The following is a 20,406-nucleotide window of genomic DNA, read 5'->3' on the forward strand; positions in this document are numbered from 1 at the left end:
TAGTTCAGTGGTTTCGGACGATAATATGTAAACAAATTAAACCCACAAAAAAGACAAATATATAAATAACTGCAGCCCGACTATGGTATGAAGAATAAAACATGTAGTATTCATGAAGAATGAAATACGTATAAGAACCCACATGTGTAACTACAGCACGTATAAATCCATGTATAAAGACCTACACTTAACTAAGTCTGATCTGCGTAAAACACATGGTCAAACAAGAAATCACATGGTAAATTAGATTTAACACCTACGTGTCAGATAAAGCCTGCTGGTCCTTGATTAAACACTTTTGGTGCAGTTATAACACGCTTTCGAGAAAACTCTCCAAACAAAGAATACACACCATGTCAGTCGTTTTTAACCCGTCCGTTATTTAACACACCCAGTAAAGAAAATGCACTGTCACAGAGATTTTCATCCCTAGCGATGATTAAATCACCTTTCAGTCAATTTCTGACCCTGTTCATTATATTAACACACCATATCTACAGATTTTAGCCTCTTCGTATTAGATTTGTTGCGATATTTAGAATTTTACCAATATTCGTACAAATTTACCCAAGTAGTTAGAAAACTATGCCCTTAATGTACAAAAAACAGCTTTGCTACTTCTCGGTGATAGTCTAATATAGAACGCCCTCTAGGCAATTGGATATGTAAGGGAAATGAACTCCTAGCTTACATTACACTTTGTACAGCTAGTGTTTAAAGAGTCATGCATATGTGTTACCTGTTCTGTAGGATATTTTAAATTTTGTTTATATAAAATGTTTCTACACACTTTTTAGATAAATAAGACTTTAAATCATGCAGTAAATATTGCAACAAAAGAGAAAAACAAACTTTGACCAACATGGTCTATAACATGCATGATATAGTTACAGATTAATGATGTTAAAAGCTCCATTTTTAACTTACCTTAAACAAGCATTAAAAATGCCAGATAAATGGAATTCTGGGGAAAATACCAAACACACAGCACTTATAAAATTTACTATAGATAAAACATATATCAAATAATAAATGTATTCTGTCTGTGTTTATGACATTTTGCATGTTTATTTCCTTTTCAACATTAAGTAGTTTAGTTTAAAAAGAAGCAAGCATGATAATTTATTAATAGGCCTGTTAGTATGTGTATAATAACTCTAATATGATTTATTAACTAATAAAAAACATAATTTCATTATCTGTTTTGAAAATATATTAATTAAATGTATTAATTTAAAGTCATTTTTTATTAACCATTTTCACATCCATTTTGTTATTTAACATATAAAACAACTCTTGCATATTTTGTTTTAATATTTATTATTGAATATTTATAAGTTTGGTCTTGTAAAATATATACTCTTATCATCACTTTCATTTGCTTGTTTACATCATTTTAAGGAATCATTCTTATAGTCTATTTGGTACCAGTCTAAAATGTAATTCCATTTGATTTGTGATCTGCCAAACAAAAATTGATATTTTGATTTTTTTTTGTATACTTATGACTAACTTCTTTATTTCAGCTATGTATGATATAGGAACAAAAGCCCCACCTATGGCATGTGGCTATACAATACGTAGTGAAGCTAGAAGTAAAGGCTATATAATATCTCCCACCTACCCCGGAATGTATCCAGATAATATGTATTGCTATTATAAATTTCAAGGGAAACCAGGACAAAGAATAAAATTAATTTTTACAGATTTTTCTCTCTTCCATGGTGATGAATAGTAAGTAACCTAGCTATGATTGTAATCGTTATATGTCTTGGATACCGTCACACATTGGAAAGTAGCCTACCTGTCACTGATTTCCTCTTACTTAACCAAAACATTTTACTGACTACATTTGCACAGCAGATTCCCGACTGACTTTAATTTCTAGCCCATGACTTACAGATTTAATATGCCGGATAAACTCCCTTTTGATTGATTAACTTCCTTCTGACTCAAAATATGCAAATTCGAAACTCCTTACTGACTTTATCAGCACATCAAACTCTAGACAGGACCAATATTTTCAGCAAACTCTTAGTTGACTTAACCTGCACAGCAAACTGATACTGATCTAAAAAAAAAATTTAAAACAGTATATATATATCTGAATTGCTCATGTAAAAGTTTGAGAAAAAAAAAAGAGATTAATTATTAATCTAATAAATGTTTTAATTTTTTCTTTCTTTCAGTTGTCCATTTGATTATTTAAAGATATATGATGGATATACAAATGATTCACCAGTTATAGGAACATTTTGTGGAAAATATAATCATACTGTTTTATACTCTACAAGTGAAGCATTACATTTAGAATTTGTGACAACTCAAGGACGTTTAGTTTTTGGTAAAACGCCTTTAGAAGCTGAAGCAGACTTTAGTTTTGACAGGAGGGGATTTAATATAACTTATGAATTTAGTGATAATTTTGTTAATTTAGGTATGTTGAAGTTAATGCATTTTTTCCTATCAAATTATTGGGAATATCAAAGGCAGAATAATTAAATTTAGATCGCGTGTTGAAAATTTGAGACTTTTATAATTGACACAAACATGTCATTTGTGGCAATCTGATTTTTGTTAAAATCAAGAGAACTGTCTGATTTTTTTCAATCTGAGATCTAAATTTGTCAATATTCATATTTAATTGAAACATGCTTCATTTAAGACAGCCTCAAACTATGTAAAAGTAGATCTAATACATGATCTGCTTTGTTTGAGGGAACTATATAGAATTAGTTCTTACAAGATACAACAATTGCATGTCTTTGATAGAGTTCCAGCAATGGCGTTAAAACTGTTTATTGAAAATACCGTAAGGAATGGTAATTTTATAGCAAATTATTAGACAATCAGATTTCAACAAAATTGGTTAGGTATATGTTGCCGTGCAAATGGAGATGTTTGCCCTAGGGATATCTTCAAGGGGCAGATTTAGACATTTTCAACTTTTTTCACAAACCCACTCAATAGCTTACAACCAAAATTGATAGATATGTTGCCTGGGCGAAGCTTGTTTAGATTAATTCATTAAGAATGAGGCATTGTCACCTTGATCTGTCATATATATGTATATTCCCAGTAAAAGAAGTCTTCAGTGTACAAATAATCTATGTGTGATTTTGTTTTTATAAGTATACAATAATAATTGTTTATTTGTAGATTATATTGGCCAAGATGCTGAACATATATTAGGAACAGGTAATTTATAATTATTTCATCAATCAAAGCCAAACAAGCACATTCTTAGAATAACTGTGACCACTTCTGGCAAATTGAGCGAAGTGCATTGACAGTCTCTTTTTATAAGTATTAGTGAAATGAGGAAGCCTATTGAACTTCAGCATTAAAATGTATTATTTAGATTAATGAAACGGAAAAGCCTATTGGATTTCAACAATTTCCATTAATTACTTCTAGAGTTCTGGCCCTTGTTTCACTTTGTTGAACCTTGTTAACACTCGAACAACAAAAGTTATCATTAGATTTACATGAAATTAAATTAATAAAACAGAGAAGCTTATCTAAAAGTTATCATCCGATCCATATGAAAATGCTCTTGTAAATGCTCTCACTACCTATAGGAGCAGAACAGTAGAACGTTAAACCCCATTTCATTTCATTTGCTCTCACTACCTACAAAAGAATGAATATGTGACAGCCCTTGTCAACTGCACGGATATAGCTGCTGTGGGCGTATATTGTTTTATATAGTACTGACATTCAAACATACAGACAATGCATTGTTTATAGTAACCCAGTCAGAGCAGGTGCTAGGGGGTTTCACAAAACAATGTACAGTATTGTACAGATCAGAAATTGATAGAACGTGAGAGATTGGTTTTGCCTTTTATGCACTCAGAAACGAAGAATGATTCAAGGGAGATAAACTCATTTTCTAATCTTCAAAACTTGTGCAAGACTATTGCAATTTTATTACATTATTTATATTATCTTCTGTAATTGATTTCAGAATGTGATCAACGAATTTTAAGTAAAAAAGAATCCAATGGTACAATTACCTCCCCTGGTTACCCAGAATCCTTCCCCCAGAATATAACCTGTCGATATTATCTTGACGGATTAATGGATCGTCAAAATTTAGAAAAAGCCAGAATAACATTTTTTGACTTTAATATACCAGGAAATATGCCTTAGTAAGTATTTTCTTTGACTTGTAGTTATTGAAGTGATGTGTTTCTAAATTCAATAATAACTGACAGTTTAAACTTAGAGATGCATTATGTAAGATTAAGATAAAGAGCTGACAGTTCTCCCTATAATAGTTTAAAAATAGATAATGTAAAAGGAATATATTGAAAATTTAAGTCAAATTACTTAATTCTGAGCAACGTTATGACTGTTTGAAGAATAGCGTAGTCCTGATTTTTATTGTTGCCATTGCTCCAATAATAAACAAGTCTTGATTTTCCGTTTTTAGATTAAATTATAAATGGCGATTGTGTTTCAATCCGTTCAAAATCACAACCATTCAATTATGGGCTTTTCATGTGAATAAATGTCTAATTAATAATTTATATCAATCTGATTAAAATACAGATCTATATTTCATTTATACTTTCGATGGCCTACACTACATGAAAATCTGACCGGTTGTAATGTATCGAGCGGCTTTTAACCCTATTACATCAGTCATTTGATTAACCAATCAGCATTGATGTTTCTAGTGAATTACCCACAGTTCCGTGCAACTCACGCCAAAAGCTCGCCGTAACAGACTGTTTCATTGGCTAATCCCTCGCATCCTCCAGAACACGTCAATAACAACTCTTCCAGATCCTAGTGTAGTAAAGACAAGTAAAAAACGAAATTTTGAACTATAAAAAACGGAATGAAATAGGATCTGTGTTTTAATCAGATTAAATTATATAACATTTGAGGCTAAAAGAAAGATCTACAATAGACAGATTTAGCTCTAACATAATGCATCTTTAATGAACACTTCCGCATAAGACAATATGTATTATCTTTATTTCAAATGTATGTCAGAAAATAATCTTCTTTGGGTATGTAGTATTTTTTAAAATGTCTTCGCATCAATCTTTAAGATTTTTTTCATTTGGATATCTACTCCTCGATAAAAAGATGTAATTGGACGGTTTCTTTTCTTTGATGATTTTCTATATATTGTAGTTGTATGATTGGCTATGTTGGGTTAAACGATGATAGTCGATATGGTAAGGGTGATGTAAAAGAGAAGTTTTGTGGATCGTTGTTACCTCCTGCTTTAAGTAGTTCTGGTCCGCGTCTAGTTTTAACATTAGATACACATGGTGCTGTACGAGGTGGAAGATTTCTAGCACGCTATAACTTTGTTACAGGTAAAGTAGTTTATTTGTGAAAAAGAAATATTTAATTTGATATCTTAATCCTTTAAGCTTCTTAATATTTTAGGGATGTTCCAATTGCTGGGTATCCCTTAATTAAATCAGATGTTGTTGAGGATTTATTTTATAGGATAGTTACAGTTAAATTTGATCAGCAGTTCTTCCTATCTGATTTCCAAAGATGAAATCAATCTGTTTTGTCAGTCAAGACTACAGTATATGTCTGTCTGTGTGGCTGTAATAAAGCTGTTGGGGCATTGTTTTAGAAAACAATGTTTGGCACGCAAACAATACAGAGATGCTCACATAGAGCCTGGCTGATGAACAATGGACCTATTTCATAATTCAATAAGATGTATAATAATTGATTTTGATTTTATTGTTCTGCTATTAGGTTTACTGTCATTAATTATCCACAAAAAAAACACTTTGCACACAGCCACCCCACATCACCCCCTTCCATTTTGTATGAAAACACAAAACAATATATCAAACATACTTCAACTAACAAACAGGTTTTCGTGGTTATTTTGTTAAGTTTTGACTTTACAGTTGGTCTAGCAACTAATTAATCATGGATGATTAGCTTATTGTTTTCAGGGTTGTTATCTTTGATGACACTGGAACCAGTTATTGGAACAACCTAAATGTATATTTGAATTAAGCGAAATAATTTCTTATTTTAATTTCTAAATTTTACAGTAATGTTGAGAGAAATCATTTCCCTATAATTAGTTATGTTATAATGATGATGGTATTTTCTATTTTTAGATTATGCTATATCTGGTTTACCTATAATGATGATGGTATTTTCTATTTTTTAGATTATGCTATATCTGGTTTACCTATAGCTGAAGGACAATGTAGTTATTTATATGATAGTTCTAAAACACAATCAGGAGTATTTAACTCACCTCGTCACCCGGGCAACTACCCTGAAGATCTAGATTGTGTTTATATATTCCGACCCCAGGGTGATGCCAAAATACTTTTATCATTTGATGTTTTCTCTTTACCAGCAACAGATAATATGCTGTAAGTATGATTCCAGATATATTTCTATGATTTAGAACTGTAGGTATCTCTTGTAATAATTCAGTGGTAGCACATGTATTGTAAATCCGAATCGGGCATTATAATGACATATTTGGAAAGATTTCTATATGAATTAATGTCCTTCTTAAGGAAATATTCCCCTACCCCCAAATAACTATCCCCATTTCTGAAATTATACTCTTTAAAAAAAGTAGGAGATATTGAAATGTAATTACCTATGCAGGTTGTGATGTGATAAATAGTCATGGACACTTGACATGCTTTGAGAGTATGTTCACAGATGAAGAACTTATCACCCCAACAGAACCACTGAGCTGCACCTGCGACACGCAATAACGCCATAAACGTGGGAGGGGGTCATTGTCAAATTTGACACTTCAAGGAAGGGTTGATGAAAACTGCCGTGTTCTGGTTTATCCTATCCATGTTTGCTTTCCTATCAGTTCCTGCATAAGATTTACTGTTTAGTGTATCTTTGCTTTAGTGTGTTACGTTTAGTTTGCAATGAGACGTCTTCAAGAAGATGAACGTCTACGTGCTTCAAATGGCATGCTTCAAATGGGTTCTACACAGCGAGCAGTAGCCAACATGCTTAATGTGTCACAGTCTGTGACACCTCATTGGAGGAATAATAAATTGCCAAATTCTTATAGAGATAAACAATTTAATGATCACTTTCATAATATACATTTGATAATTTTTTGTTTCAGGTGTAGAGGAACAGATTACGTTGAATTTTATGAAGAAACCGACATTCGTAATAATTTTACTTCCATTGTAAGATATTGTTCTGGTCATTTTCCCGCTCCTTTCATATCACATCGAGTTGTTAAATTATTATTCCATTCAGATTCCACACAAAGTACCATGGGTTTTAAAGCAACTTTTCAATTTGTTAGAGATGGAGATATGAATACAAGTAAGTTTTATTTTTAATGTTAAATTTTAAATAACTGTTGCAATTTTAAAAAAATAATTTAATCTGAAAAGAACTTTTCACGGACTAGGGCAAAGAATATAAGAATGTAGCATGTTAGCTTATGGAGCCACAATGCCTCGTTAGCCCGGAGGTCCTAGTGATATCCACAAAAGTTCCTCAGTGATAACAACAAAGGGCCTGGGAAGTAAAAGTGTCTAGTTGTTCAGTTGGGACCAAAAAAAACCATGTCCTGTCTATTCCATTGACAGAATGTTTCAGATTCTGTGACAGTTGGAAAATGAAATAAAAGTAGGCCATACGCCAGTCAATAATGGACAAGCACTCAATGAACAACTTTAGGTGCATATGCTAACACAAACATTTAGTACCATTCGGCACAACTCAGTACTGGCGATAGTGTCACTCACCGTCTATCTAAATTTCCCTCATAGACGTCTTTATTAGCACGGTTTGTGACTAAAAGCAAGACACTAAAGCTCATTAACCTGTACAATTAAGTTTCTTATTAGAGTTATGGCAATTTCACTTTTCAATTTCTATTCCCAATGATTGAATATCAGCTAAATTTCACAGTTATGAAATTAAACACATAATTAATATTTGCACTGTGTTCATTGTTCTTAACTCATTGTTGATTTATTATAACAATTTGTTTTTCAATTTTAGAATGTGGTAAAATTATTCCTAGTGGAGGTAGCGGAGGGTTAATAGAGAGTCCAAACTTTCCGCGTAAATATAAATCTAATACATACTGTGAATGGGAAGTACGAGCTAGTAAAAAAACTAATAGAATCATGTTACAGATAGCTTACTTTGGTATAGAGGGTAATATGGCTAGTAAGTATAGAACTTTAATAAGAGACAGAGAAATGGGGTTTAACGTCCACTTAACACAAATTAGGTCATTTCGGGATTAACACATGGTTCAGTTTCATTTCAATAAATTGGTCTTTAGCAGTGGGAGGAAACCAGAGGACCTGGAGAAAATCCACAAGATTGGACAGGCGACCCTACTCCTTGTCACATAAAACCTGGGAATCAAAACCACGCCAGTTGACTCAATCACAGACCCAATGATATAGCACTATGCTAACCATTCGGCCATCCAATTCCCCAGAACTTTAATAAACATATATTGATATATATTAGTATTCACTTATTGCTGTTGTTCTCATCACTGATTACATTTTGTACACTGTGTGATTGAAACACATGTCTGCTGAATTGGGACATCTGGTCTCTGTTGAAAATCAAATGTCAGTATTGATTACCACAGGTTCCCTGAAAAAATCAAAGAAAAATTATGTTTATCACAACTCATTTTCGAAAATGCCCAATACTGCTGCTCCATATAGACTGCCTCAAACCACCAGAGTAACAGAACTAGTGGACAGTCCTTAAATAGTTCAGAGCCATTCATGTGACTCAAGTGGTTTCAAGCACTAGAAGTAGCAGTGGTTTGGGGCGGTTTCCATGTGCTAAAGAGTTATGCTTACCATGTTGTGATGTTGGAATTGGGTGAATTCTCAAAGATGAACATTGATTATTACCCATTTGTTTATTTCTTTAATTACAATATTTCTTTAATCTGTTGATTGTTTTCTTTGATTAGTATTTTTAATATAACCATGTATATATTTTAGCTACAGGGTGTGTTAATACTGCTGTTCGTATTTATCAAGATGATGAAAATCTCAGGCCACAAGTAGAACTATGTGGTAATCTAGGTCCAGAAAATGTCTTTGTATCAAATAAAGATATTATAAAAATTAGGTAATTATTCTTCACAATAAAAAAACCTTCCATTAGTGATTAGCACCGATTAATGAGAAATTAAAGCTATTCAATTGGTTGATTAAAGTAGTAATTACTTCTTTGACGATTTTATCAACTTCATGTGATGAAAGTATGTTCTTGAATTGAATTCTAATAAACAGTGACATTTGAATAAATATTGGGTAACGATGTGTCAACGGTGTAATAAAAATATCTCAAACATTATCATAGAATAATAGACAGCTTTATGGTAAATATTCACTAGGTTTATTAACTGCAATGTTTCAATGCGGACACTCTCACAGTCATCAAGCAAACCAATAATTAATAGGATACCCTTAAAAGAGAAGGTAAATCTACAATTTTCCTTCTTTTATAAGGGTATCCTATTATTTATAGTTTTCTTAGGTATAAGGTCTGACTGATGTTCAACACCATATCACTGGCTTCCGTTTTTTAATTTATTAATTGTTGATTGTTACCCATATATAAAACCTTCTGTAACATGTTTGATTGTATCATTGCTTGATAACGTTGAAAGTACCCTCATTGAAATGATACAGCTAATAAACCTAGTGAATGTTATCCATAAAGCTGTCGCTTTCACTAAATGGCCTTTAAAGATAGATACAATTATTATAGATGAAACATATTGACTTAATATTTGCTAATATGAAGTCTTTTAATTTATTCCTGTATATCTTGTTATGTATTGACAACATAACAAACATAAAAGAACGACAAGACAATGATAGAGTTTACGTCACACGTGTTATATTCTCAAACTCTCGTATTCATACACAGTGAAGCAGTGGTTACGTCCAAACATTGGACATGGAATCATTGTTATATAATATGCTTATTGTTTATATGATAGTGTTAATAAGATAATACACAACACTTTCTCCCTCCTTAATTTAGAACACAGTTTATTTAGAGTCACAGATATAATCATCAAATTTAGCTGGTTTGTAACGTGTTCTTGCAGGATAACGATGAGCGGGCGGACTTTTGGGTTTTATCGGTGTGGTCTGTCGCGATGTTCCTGGAGATGTTGCAAGTTGATTTGGGGGTGCAATATGCGCTGGTGGATCTGGAATATAATCTGGATCTAATGGAATGTTTTCATCAGGAGGAACATTGAACTTAGCATCTCGAATTTGATCTGTATGACGTCTCCAGATAACATTTTCATTTGTTTCAACTTGATAAGATACCGGACCAGTGCGATTACGAATTACACCGGGTACCCATTTGTTGGAACCTCTGTAGTCACGTACTGCTACATGTTGACCGTTTTCAAAACTACGATGTGGATTTTTACGATATCTACACATATCTTCTTGTTTAGACTTGACATAGGCAGACAAGTCCGGTTTAATCAGTTGTAATTTTGTTCTGAGCTCTCGTCCCATAAACAATTTAGCTGGTGAAGTGTTGGTTGTACAATGTGGTGTGTTCCTATAAGCCAATAGAAACTTGGATAACTTTTTCTGGATAGTTCCTTTTTCTGGTCTGCTAGAATACATGGCTTGCTTGAATGATTGAACAAAACGCTCAGCCAATCCATTACTGGCTGGGTGATACGGAGAATAACGGATGTGCTTAATTCCATTTGATTTACAAAATAGTTCAAACTCAGATGCAATGAATTGAGGCCCATTGTCACTGACAATTCTGGAAGGCAATCCATTTCTTGCAAACACAGTTCTTAAAACTTCCACAGTGCTTGATGCAGATGTATTCCCAGTAGTCATTTTGATTACCTCAGGCCATTTTGAGTGAGAGTCGACGATAATCAAAAACATGTATCCTAAAAACGGTCCTGCAAAATCGATATGAATCCTCTCCCAAGGTTTGGAAGGCCATTCCCATGGGTGAATAGGCGCTGACTTTGGCATGTGTTGAGATTGCTGGCATCCAGTACATTGTTTTGCTAATGTTTCTATATCACCATCAATACCAGGCCACCAAATATAACTTCTGGCTAACATCTTCATTTTCACAACACCTACGTGTCCTTCATGAACTTGATCGAGAATATCTTGACGTAATTTCGCGGGAATTACTACTCTGAGACCCCACATTAGACATTCCTGATGAACCGTTAACTCATGTCTCCTTGTATAGAACGCATTTAGTTCTTGATTAAATTTCTCGGTCGGCCATCCATAATTGGTGTACTGGACAACAGTTGATATCACAGGATCTCTTCTGGTTTCCTGTTGTACTGAAGATGTAGTAACTGGTAACGAATCAACTTGAGCTGTATTTAAAGCATTTATACCCATATCAGTACTAACTGTCTCCTCTTCTACCTTTAATGGAAGACGTGATAATGAATCAGCATTGGCGTGTTTAGACGTCTTTCTAAATTCAATTTTGTAATCGTAACCAGCAAGAATAATCGCATATCTCTGCAGACGTGCTGATGCAGTTACTGAGATTCCCTTTTTGGGATTGAAAATATATGATAGAGGTTGGTTATCAGTCACTAAGGTGAACGATCTACCATAGAGGTACGAATGAAATTTCTTTATACCCCAAATAATTCCCAAAGCTTCTTTATCAATATGAGAATAATTTGTCTCTGCCTTTGTTAGAGTTCTTGAAGCGAAAGCGATGGGTCGCTCTTTTCCGTCAGACATCACATGAGATATTACAGCTCCTAATCCATAGGAACTAGCATCGCAGGCTAACTTGATTTCCTTTTTAGGATCATAATGAGTCAAAACACATTCTGAACTTACAAGTTCCTTAATTCTATTAAATGAGACTTGGCAAGATTTAGTCCATTTAAAATAATTGTCCTTCTTGAGTAACTGGAAAAGTGGGGACAAAATTGTAGCTAAATCAGGCAAAAACTTGCGATAGTAATTTACTAGTCCTAAAAATGCTCTTAATTGCGGAACATCCTTTGGTCTTGGAGCATTTATCATGGCCTCGATTTTATCTGGTTGTTTATGAAGTCCATGTTTATCAACAATATGTCCACAAAATGTGATACTATCTTTAAAAAAATCACATTTCTTTAAATTGATTTTTAACCCATATTCACTTAGTCTCTTTAAAACACCTTCTAAATTTGCTAAATGTTCTTGATCTGTTTTACCTGTAATAATCATGTCGTCTAGCAAACATTGAACTCCTGGTAAGCCTAGTAAAACCTGCTCTATGGTTCTCTGCCATATCGCAGGTGCTGACGCGATACCAAACGCTAACTTGTTGTATCGATACAGTCCTTTTTGTGTGTTGATGGTTATGTACTCTTTAGAGTCCTCGTCAACTTCTAAGTGTAGATATGCCTGTCGGAGGTCAATTTTTGAAAAGTGTTGTCCCTCACCTAGATTCGCAAATATGTGATCGATGTTTGGGAGAGGATATTCATCTATCTGCAAGCATGGATTAACGGTAATACGAAAATCTCCACAAATTCGAACCTGGCCCGATTTCTTCAATACAGGGACTATGGGTGTAGCCCAATTACTATGTGAAACTTTAGTAATTGTACCCTCCGCTTCAAGTCTATCTAATTCAGCATCAACTTTTGGTTTTAAGGCAAAGGCAACAGTCCTAGCTTTACAAAACACTGGTGTCGATCCTTCCTTCAGTGTTAACTTGGCTTTAATACCTTTAACTGTTCCAGTTCTGTCATCAAAAATATCTTTGTATTTTTCTGTCATAGCTTTAATTTCTTCTGATACCTTCTTTTTATCAGTTTCCACAGTATGGATTTTTTTAAGAGGTAAACTAAGTTTTGACCAATCTACGGTAAGTTTTCTTAACCATTCGCGTCCTAACAATGGGGAGCTACCTTTTGGTACGACATACAAATTCATATTGTCAAAACACTGATCATCATAGTTGACGGTAACCTTCGCCACTCCAAGTGGAATAATTTTCTCACCGGAATAAGTTTTAAAACTGATGTCGACGTTTTCCAATTTCACAGAAGGAAATGTTTCTTCAAATTGTCTCTTAGGCATGACCGAAACAGCTGAGCCTGTATCTAGTTCCATTGGTAACTGGATATCATTTACTTTAGGCTTCATCCATATTATATCATCAACAGTTTTCTTCACTGTATATATTTCAAACTTTGATATATAGTCGCTGTCAGAATTATCTTCCCCTAAATTGTTCATTCTTCTGTGATTTTTAAATCTGTACTTGGACGATTTTCCTGTTCGACAAGCCCGGGCTAAGTGACCCTTCTTATGACACTTTAGACATTTAGTATCCAGGTAAGGACAATTTTCCTGACTGTGGTTAATACCTAGACATCTAGAACAGGGCTTCTGAGTTTCTCTTTGACCATCTGATTGACGTCTGCTCTGCAAACTCTGACTAGTAGTCGAGCGATTATTATGCCTCCGTCTAGTATCGGATTGATTAAACCGATTTACTTGATTAGACTCCTCTGGTTGTTTAACTGGTCTTCCATATCTAGCTTGCAACTCAAGAGTGTCTTTACCGGCAGTTTCCATGGCAACACTAATTTCAATTGTTCGATTTAAAGTTAAATCTGGATCACTGTGTGACAATAATCTTTTTTGAATGTGTGTATTACGTAGGCCACATACAAGTCTATCCCTTATGGTCTCACTTAAGGTTTCTCCAAAATTACAATGTTCCGATAACTTTCTCAAGGCAGCAACAAACTCTAATACACTCTCTCCCTCCTCTTGAAATCTTGAGTGAAAACGACATCTTTCTGTTATAAGATTTGGGGGAGGTGAATGATGATTTCTAAGAAGTCTTACTAGTTCATTGTAAGTTTTAGTACTTGGCTTTTCTGGACATGTCAAATCTCTCAGTAGCGAGTATGTTGTCGGACCTACCGAAGAAATGAGTGCCGATACTTTTCGTTCGTCTGGTACCCGGTTTACTACTAAATATTGTTCCAACCTCTCGGAATACGATTCCCATGTTTCTAAATTCTCATTAAAGTTCTCTATATTTCCTATTTGTCCAGCCATTCTTTTTTTTTTTTTTTTTTTTGAAAATCACAGAATACCACAGGCTTCAAAATGGCGGTGATGCGGTCGAAACTATTGCTGACTGCACACACACAAAGAACGGGTAATTTGTCGAAAATTCAGGACTTGTTGTAATTACAACATCGGTGGGTGTATTTAGGCTGTACTTACTGACTAACCACCATCCTCGTCGCCAATATGTTATGTATTGACAACATAACAAACATAAAAGAACGACAAGACAATGATAGAGTTTACGTCACACGTGTTATATTCTCAAACTCTCGTATTCATACACAGTGAAGCGGTGGTTACGTCCAAACATTGGACATGGAATCATTGTTATATAATATGCTTATTGTTTATATGATAGTGTTAATAAGATAATACACAACATATCTCTTTTATTTTTAGTTTTTTAAGTTCACCTAAAGCATTAGGTGGAAAAGGGTTTAAACTGTCGTGGACAGAACTTTACACAGCAGGCAAGTATAACCTTTAATAGTCACACTTATAACTAAATTAACCCATTGCATGAATAAACATAAATTAACATTTGTCTCCTGTCTGATCTTAGAGATTACTGGTTAAATATATTTAATATGTTCATATTCTACATGCCCTGTGTTAACAATATAACAAAACTCTGATATAGGTAATAAACACGATAACATAATAATGGAACACAATTATAACTTTTATTAAAGCGACATTGGCTTGATAACATGGAAGGACAATAATAATTGTGTTCCATATTATGTTATCTCTTTATTAATATAGCAGAAGATTGAATCTATAGATATTGGGGTAAGATCACCAACAATTTTGCAAGTTTTGGCCGTTAAAGCCTGTACAGTAATGTTTCCAAATAGATATGATTCTTGATGAATAATCGGACAGTCATGGACCTATTATTCCCCCTGGATGAGAAACTGGTTGTTATTTTATGATAATAATTATGTATTTATTTATTACAGATAATTGTTTTGGTTTTACTTGTGCTGTAAATAAATTGTGTATATCATCATCATTAACGTGTAACGATTTACCTAACTGTGGCAGGGATGATGACTCAGATGAAGTCACAGAATGTAAGTTAATGAACACCTTCTACTGTTTACATGTCTGGTAATAACTACTGTTCTTCAAAAGCAGTTCGGAGGTTCAAATTCTTTTAAAAATACACATCACAATTTGAATTAATTGTATTAATCCTTTAGCACATGTATCACCTGAAACTACTATCTTCTATGATGTCTTAAACCACCCGAATAGCTGTGATCAATTTAAAAATATATTCCATACGACTTTTCTGCTATACAATAACGGTAGTGTTTATCACATATCTATGTTTTTGTAAGTGTTTTGGAAAATTTATTATAAGAAAATTCTTATGTTTTAGTTCTGGTATTGTCTTAGTTTTTATTTTGTAGAATTTTAATAAATGTTTTGGTTTTAGTTTCATTTGTTTTTAGTAACAATGTTCTCTTCAGCACAATTCTATTATATTCTTTTAAGTTGATGAAAGGGGAATAAATATTCACTCGAGTTAATTAATGTAATAAACTTTTCATTAATTTCCACCTCACCACTAATAAATCCTTGTTTCTATTTGAAATTTGGTACAGCAATGAAAAACAAAAATATTTCTAATTTAACACTTTAATTTACTTTTACAAAATCTTGATTATTATTGAAATGTGGGATATGTTGCTTTGGGTTTACTAGTTTTGGTTCTAAGTTATCAGTTTCCCCTGTAAGTTAATATGCAGCTCATGATAAATGATGAAAACAATTAAGTATCATTTGAACCTGATATTGATTAATCAATCAGCAACAAACTTGACATGTGTTTTGACACTGTCCAATATTCTAAACTAAAATTTTGGAAATGGTGTTTTCTCATGAATATCATTCATTTAGAAATAGAGTATAGCTATATCACAAAGTTTGAAGGAATGACATAGTGTCCATTACACTTGAAAAAAAGAAATTAGATGAATATTGTATTCCCCTTTCAATTTGATTCTGGTATATGTGACATGGATGGTATAATATATGTGATGTAATTATGTTTAATTTACAAACAGGTGGTGCCCCCTATATCAATTTCAAAGTCTCGCTTCTTGTCTGTGTTGTGCCCTTGCACATGTTCTTATCGTACTTTGTTATAATTTAAAGGTAAGAGGTGTCTTGCGATTAAAGCTTGCAGATGTTTGCTATATACTGTTTGTGAATTGAAAGCATGGAGATTGGTAGTAGTTGTCACAGCTTGCCTCTTTATCACCTCTTCACCAATGTATAGGCCTATTCCGATGACAATTCTTTTCATATTAACCCTTTCAATGCTAGACGTAAATCCACTGCCTGTGCTAGACCCTTTTTTGAGGAAAAAAGGGAGGTTGGAACTGAATGCCAAGCAGTACTTATGGAAGCTTTTATGAAAAATCTTTTTGTCTGTTGGGATGGGCATGAGGTTGGGCTAAGAGGAAAAAATAGAATTTTGGAAATTTGCATAAAAATGTAGTCACGTGACGTCATGGTGGCCATTTTGGATTTCTCATTTCACTCTAAAGCTAACACGAAAACGAATTTTTCTCCATGAAATACTTAAAAGATATTGTTTTTTTTACTGGATTTTGATAAAAGATATATAAAATGAACAAAAATATCAATAGCAGCCATGAGTAATGCCGCCGCGAACACGCGCATCACGTCTCCCGCTGCCATGACCACGTGCGGATTGCAATACCTTGTTTTTACTTTCACTTTCACTTTCATCCCCAAGTCCCATATCATTATCAATATAGTCAGTCAATAGATCTACACGTTCGGGAATCAGGAATTACCTACGTATTTTACGATCCAGCAGGCCAGCATTATTATCAACATCAGAATTATTGTCAGAATCTACTGCAGACACAGGGCTATCGTGTTCACATTGGGCTTGTTCATCATGCACGGGAGACATAGCTAGCCATGGGCGGAACGTCGCGCAACAAATCACACACTTCATAATACCAATCACTGTTCTGACTACTATCATTATCAAGTAACTGGAAACGAATTATGTGTATCACCCGCCTCGAAATTGTCCACATGTTGGTCAGCAAGACGTCATTCACGACTTCGTCGAGAGTGCATCGTCTACGTTGTCACAATGCACTCCGCCATTTTACGGTTTGCTGCTTTGAAACACGTGGAAATATGTTCTAGTGTATAGAAAATACAATAGATGGCACTTGCAGTTACAGTACTAATTTTAACGAGGGCTTTACTGAGTACACGGTAATACCGGGTACGGGCATTTTACCGACATTTTATAATACCCGGTACTACCGGGTATACGCAGTGAAAGGGTTAAACTATATAAGCATGTGTAGGGCCTTTTTCCTCCATGATTAGTTGTCGAAGTAACCACTACCAAATTAAAAAACTTGAATTAATGTAATCATCAAATGTACATGTACATGTTTGTTTATTTATTTGGAGCTACATTAACGTTGGCTCACTAACCAGGCCCGGGGTCGTCTGAGAACTGGGGTCATGTGTAACCATTGGCAAAACGTGAAAGATCTGACACAATTGGAATTTGAAATAAAGGTGGTTTGAATCGGACTTTCTCTGGGTTATTCAAATACTAATTTTAGAATCTAGGATGATTTTTTGGTTGTGAATGTTGAATGTTTAGATTGATTTAGCATGATTACCAGTTTAAAACTGAAGGGGGCCTATTGTTAAATTGTTATAATACCCGGTATATGTTCAGAATAGTATATCATAAGATTTCACTTTATAATTGATCAGAATAAGGACACCAACATTACAACATTTGATAATTTTTTTTTCAAATAATTGTATATACTAACATGATAGTTTCTATGTAAATCATTTTTTGTTCATCCTTTTAGCATTCTGTTAGATTTATTTTCACAAACCTACTGGAATTGTTCTTCTAGATGCATGAATGCAATCACAATTCAGTCTGATGTGCATTTATATTGGTAAATGCTTTGCTAATTTATTATACCCCGGTCATCGAAACCCTCAGATCATGTGTTTAGATTCTTTTTATACGTCCACATTCATGATGTGTGTGTGTGTGTGTCTGTGGGTCGCCTACAGGGCACAATTCTTTATGGATTGTCTTGAAACATTGCATACTTATTCCGTATACCATAAGGGTGATCCCTATTGTTTTTGGTGCATGCCCGACCCCTAGACACAGAGCCACGCCCATTTTAATACTCCCATGTGGAAATGTGGTCATATATTGCCGCCGCCCCTGTCTGTCCATCCATCGTTCGTCGTCCACAATTTCTTGTGAACACTCTACAGACTACATTTATCATCTAATTATTTTGAAATTTATATATGTTGTTTACATTAGTGAGATGAAGAAGCCTATTTAAGTTCAATAATTTCGGTTTTTTTCTTCTGGAGTTATGGCCCTTGTTTCACTTTGTTGCACCCTGTGAACGACAAAAGTTATCATCCGATCTGTATGAAATTTATATGTATGGTTTAAATTAGTAAAACAAAAAAGCCTATTGAATTTCCGTTAATTACATTATGGCCCTTGTTTTACTTTGTTGAATCTTGTGAACACTCTAATGACAACAGTTGTCATCTGATCTGTATGAAATTTATATGCATCATTTAAATTAATGAAATGAGGATGCCTATTGAATTTCAACAATTTCCATCAATTACACCTTGAATTATGGCCCTTGTTTCACTTTGTTGCACCTTGTGAATGCTCTAATGACAAAAGTTATCATCCGATCTGTATGAAATTTATATTTATCGTTTAAATTAGTAACACAAAGAATCCTATTGAATTTCAGCAATTTCCGTTAATTAAGTCTTGAGTTATGGCCCCTGTTTCACTTTGTTGAATCTTGTTAACGCTTGAATGACAAAAGTTATCATCCAATCTGTATGATCATTAAAATTTAAATTAGTGAAATGAAGAAGCCTATAAAATTTCAGCAATTTCCGTCAATTACTACTAGAGTTATAGCCCTTGTTTTACTTTGTTGAACCTTGTGAACGTTCGAACGACAAAAGTTATCATCCAACCTGTATGAAATTTATATGCATTATTTGAATTAGTAAAACGAAAAAGCCTGTCGAATCTCAACAGTTTCTGTAAATTACTTCTAGAGTTAAGGCCCTTGTGTTAGTTTTTAGAACCTTGTGAACCCTCATATGACGAAAATTACAATGTCATCTGTATGAAATTTTCTATTTAATGCCCCAAATTACCTACAAAAGAATAAATATGCGACAACCCTTGTCAACCGCTTGGACGATTTAGCTGCTGTGGGCGTATGTTTCATTGCCTGGCAACCTATCTTTTGTATTTATTTGTTTGTCCCCTACAGGCCACAGTTCTTGAAACATTGCATAATTATGCCTTATACCCAAAGTTTCATCCCTATTGTTTGTGGCACATGCCCAACCCCCAGGGGCAGAGCCATGCCCCTTTTCTGTGTGTCGCCTACAGACTGCAATTCTTGATGGATCGTCTTGAAAACTTTTTTTGCTTATTCCTTATTCTCTAAGGATGACCTCAATTATTTTTTGGTGCATGCCTGACCCCCTGGGTTAGAGCCACGCCCAATTTTTGTGTGTGTCTTTGTGTCGCCTACAGACTGCAATTCTTTATAGATCCTTTTGAAACTTTACATACCTATTCTTTATACCCTAAGGATGATCCTATTGTTTTTGGTGAATGCCTGACCCCTAGGGGCTGAGCCTCACCCATTTTTGTGTTTATCGTATACCAGCTGCAATTCTGAACGGATCATCTTCAAACTTGGCATATGTATGTATTTCTTATAGCCTAAGGGCAGCAACTATAGATTTGGGTGCATGTCCCGACCCCAGGGGCAGAGCCATGCCCATTGTCTGTAAATAAACAACAGGTTGCAATTATTAATATATTTGGATCCATTTCAGTATGATTCATCAAAGGGTTGTACCTATTCATATTGGTCCATGTCCAACCCCCACGGGCAGAGCCACGCCCAATTTTTGCTTTTTTTGTCTACAGGCTGGAATTCTGAATTTGAATGGATCATCTTGAATAGCAACTATTTATTTTGGTGCATGTCCTGACTCCCAGGGGCAGTGTCACACCCACGTTTTGTTAAATTTGGCAAAACAAACCCAACGCCTAGCCTTCTTTATTTTAAAAAGTACCATATGAATCAAAGCGGGAATGTGGACATATATTGCAGCGATAGCAATGCTCTCGTTTCAAATGTGGGTGTGAATTTTTAATTACATGTAGTCATTATGATGA

The 20,406-nt window shown here is 34.2% G+C and overlaps 1 protein-coding gene across 5 annotated transcripts in view; it reads left to right on the forward strand.

Moving 5' to 3' along the window:
* Positions 1-20,406, forward strand: part of LOC126810921 (CUB domain-containing protein 2) — a 147,981-nt gene that overhangs the window by 124,919 nt on the left and 2,656 nt on the right. For 4 of the 5 annotated variants that reach the window (XM_050536307.2, XM_056098638.1, XM_050536306.2 and 1 more), the window contains 11 exons: positions 1,527-1,734; positions 2,190-2,437; positions 3,160-3,198; positions 3,971-4,154; positions 5,152-5,339; positions 6,170-6,380; positions 7,112-7,320; positions 8,008-8,178; positions 8,985-9,114; positions 14,511-14,581; positions 15,074-15,187. In XM_050536307.2, coding sequence (XP_050392264.1) covers positions 1,527-1,734; positions 2,190-2,437; positions 3,160-3,198; positions 3,971-4,154; positions 5,152-5,339; positions 6,170-6,380; positions 7,112-7,320; positions 8,008-8,178; positions 8,985-9,114; positions 14,511-14,581; positions 15,074-15,187 — 1,773 coding nt within the window. Of the gene's footprint in view, positions 1-1,526; positions 1,735-2,189; positions 2,438-3,159; positions 3,199-3,970; positions 4,155-5,151; positions 5,340-6,169; positions 6,381-7,111; positions 7,321-8,007; positions 8,179-8,984; positions 9,115-14,510; positions 14,582-15,073; positions 15,188-16,186; positions 16,278-20,406 lie in introns of all 5 variants that reach the window. The other variant, XM_056098639.1, reaches the window with a different exon arrangement.

Source organism: Patella vulgata, chromosome 2 (assembly GCF_932274485.2).
Source record: "Patella vulgata chromosome 2, xgPatVulg1.2, whole genome shotgun sequence".
NCBI classification, from domain to species: Eukaryota; Metazoa; Mollusca; class Gastropoda; family Patellidae; genus Patella; species Patella vulgata.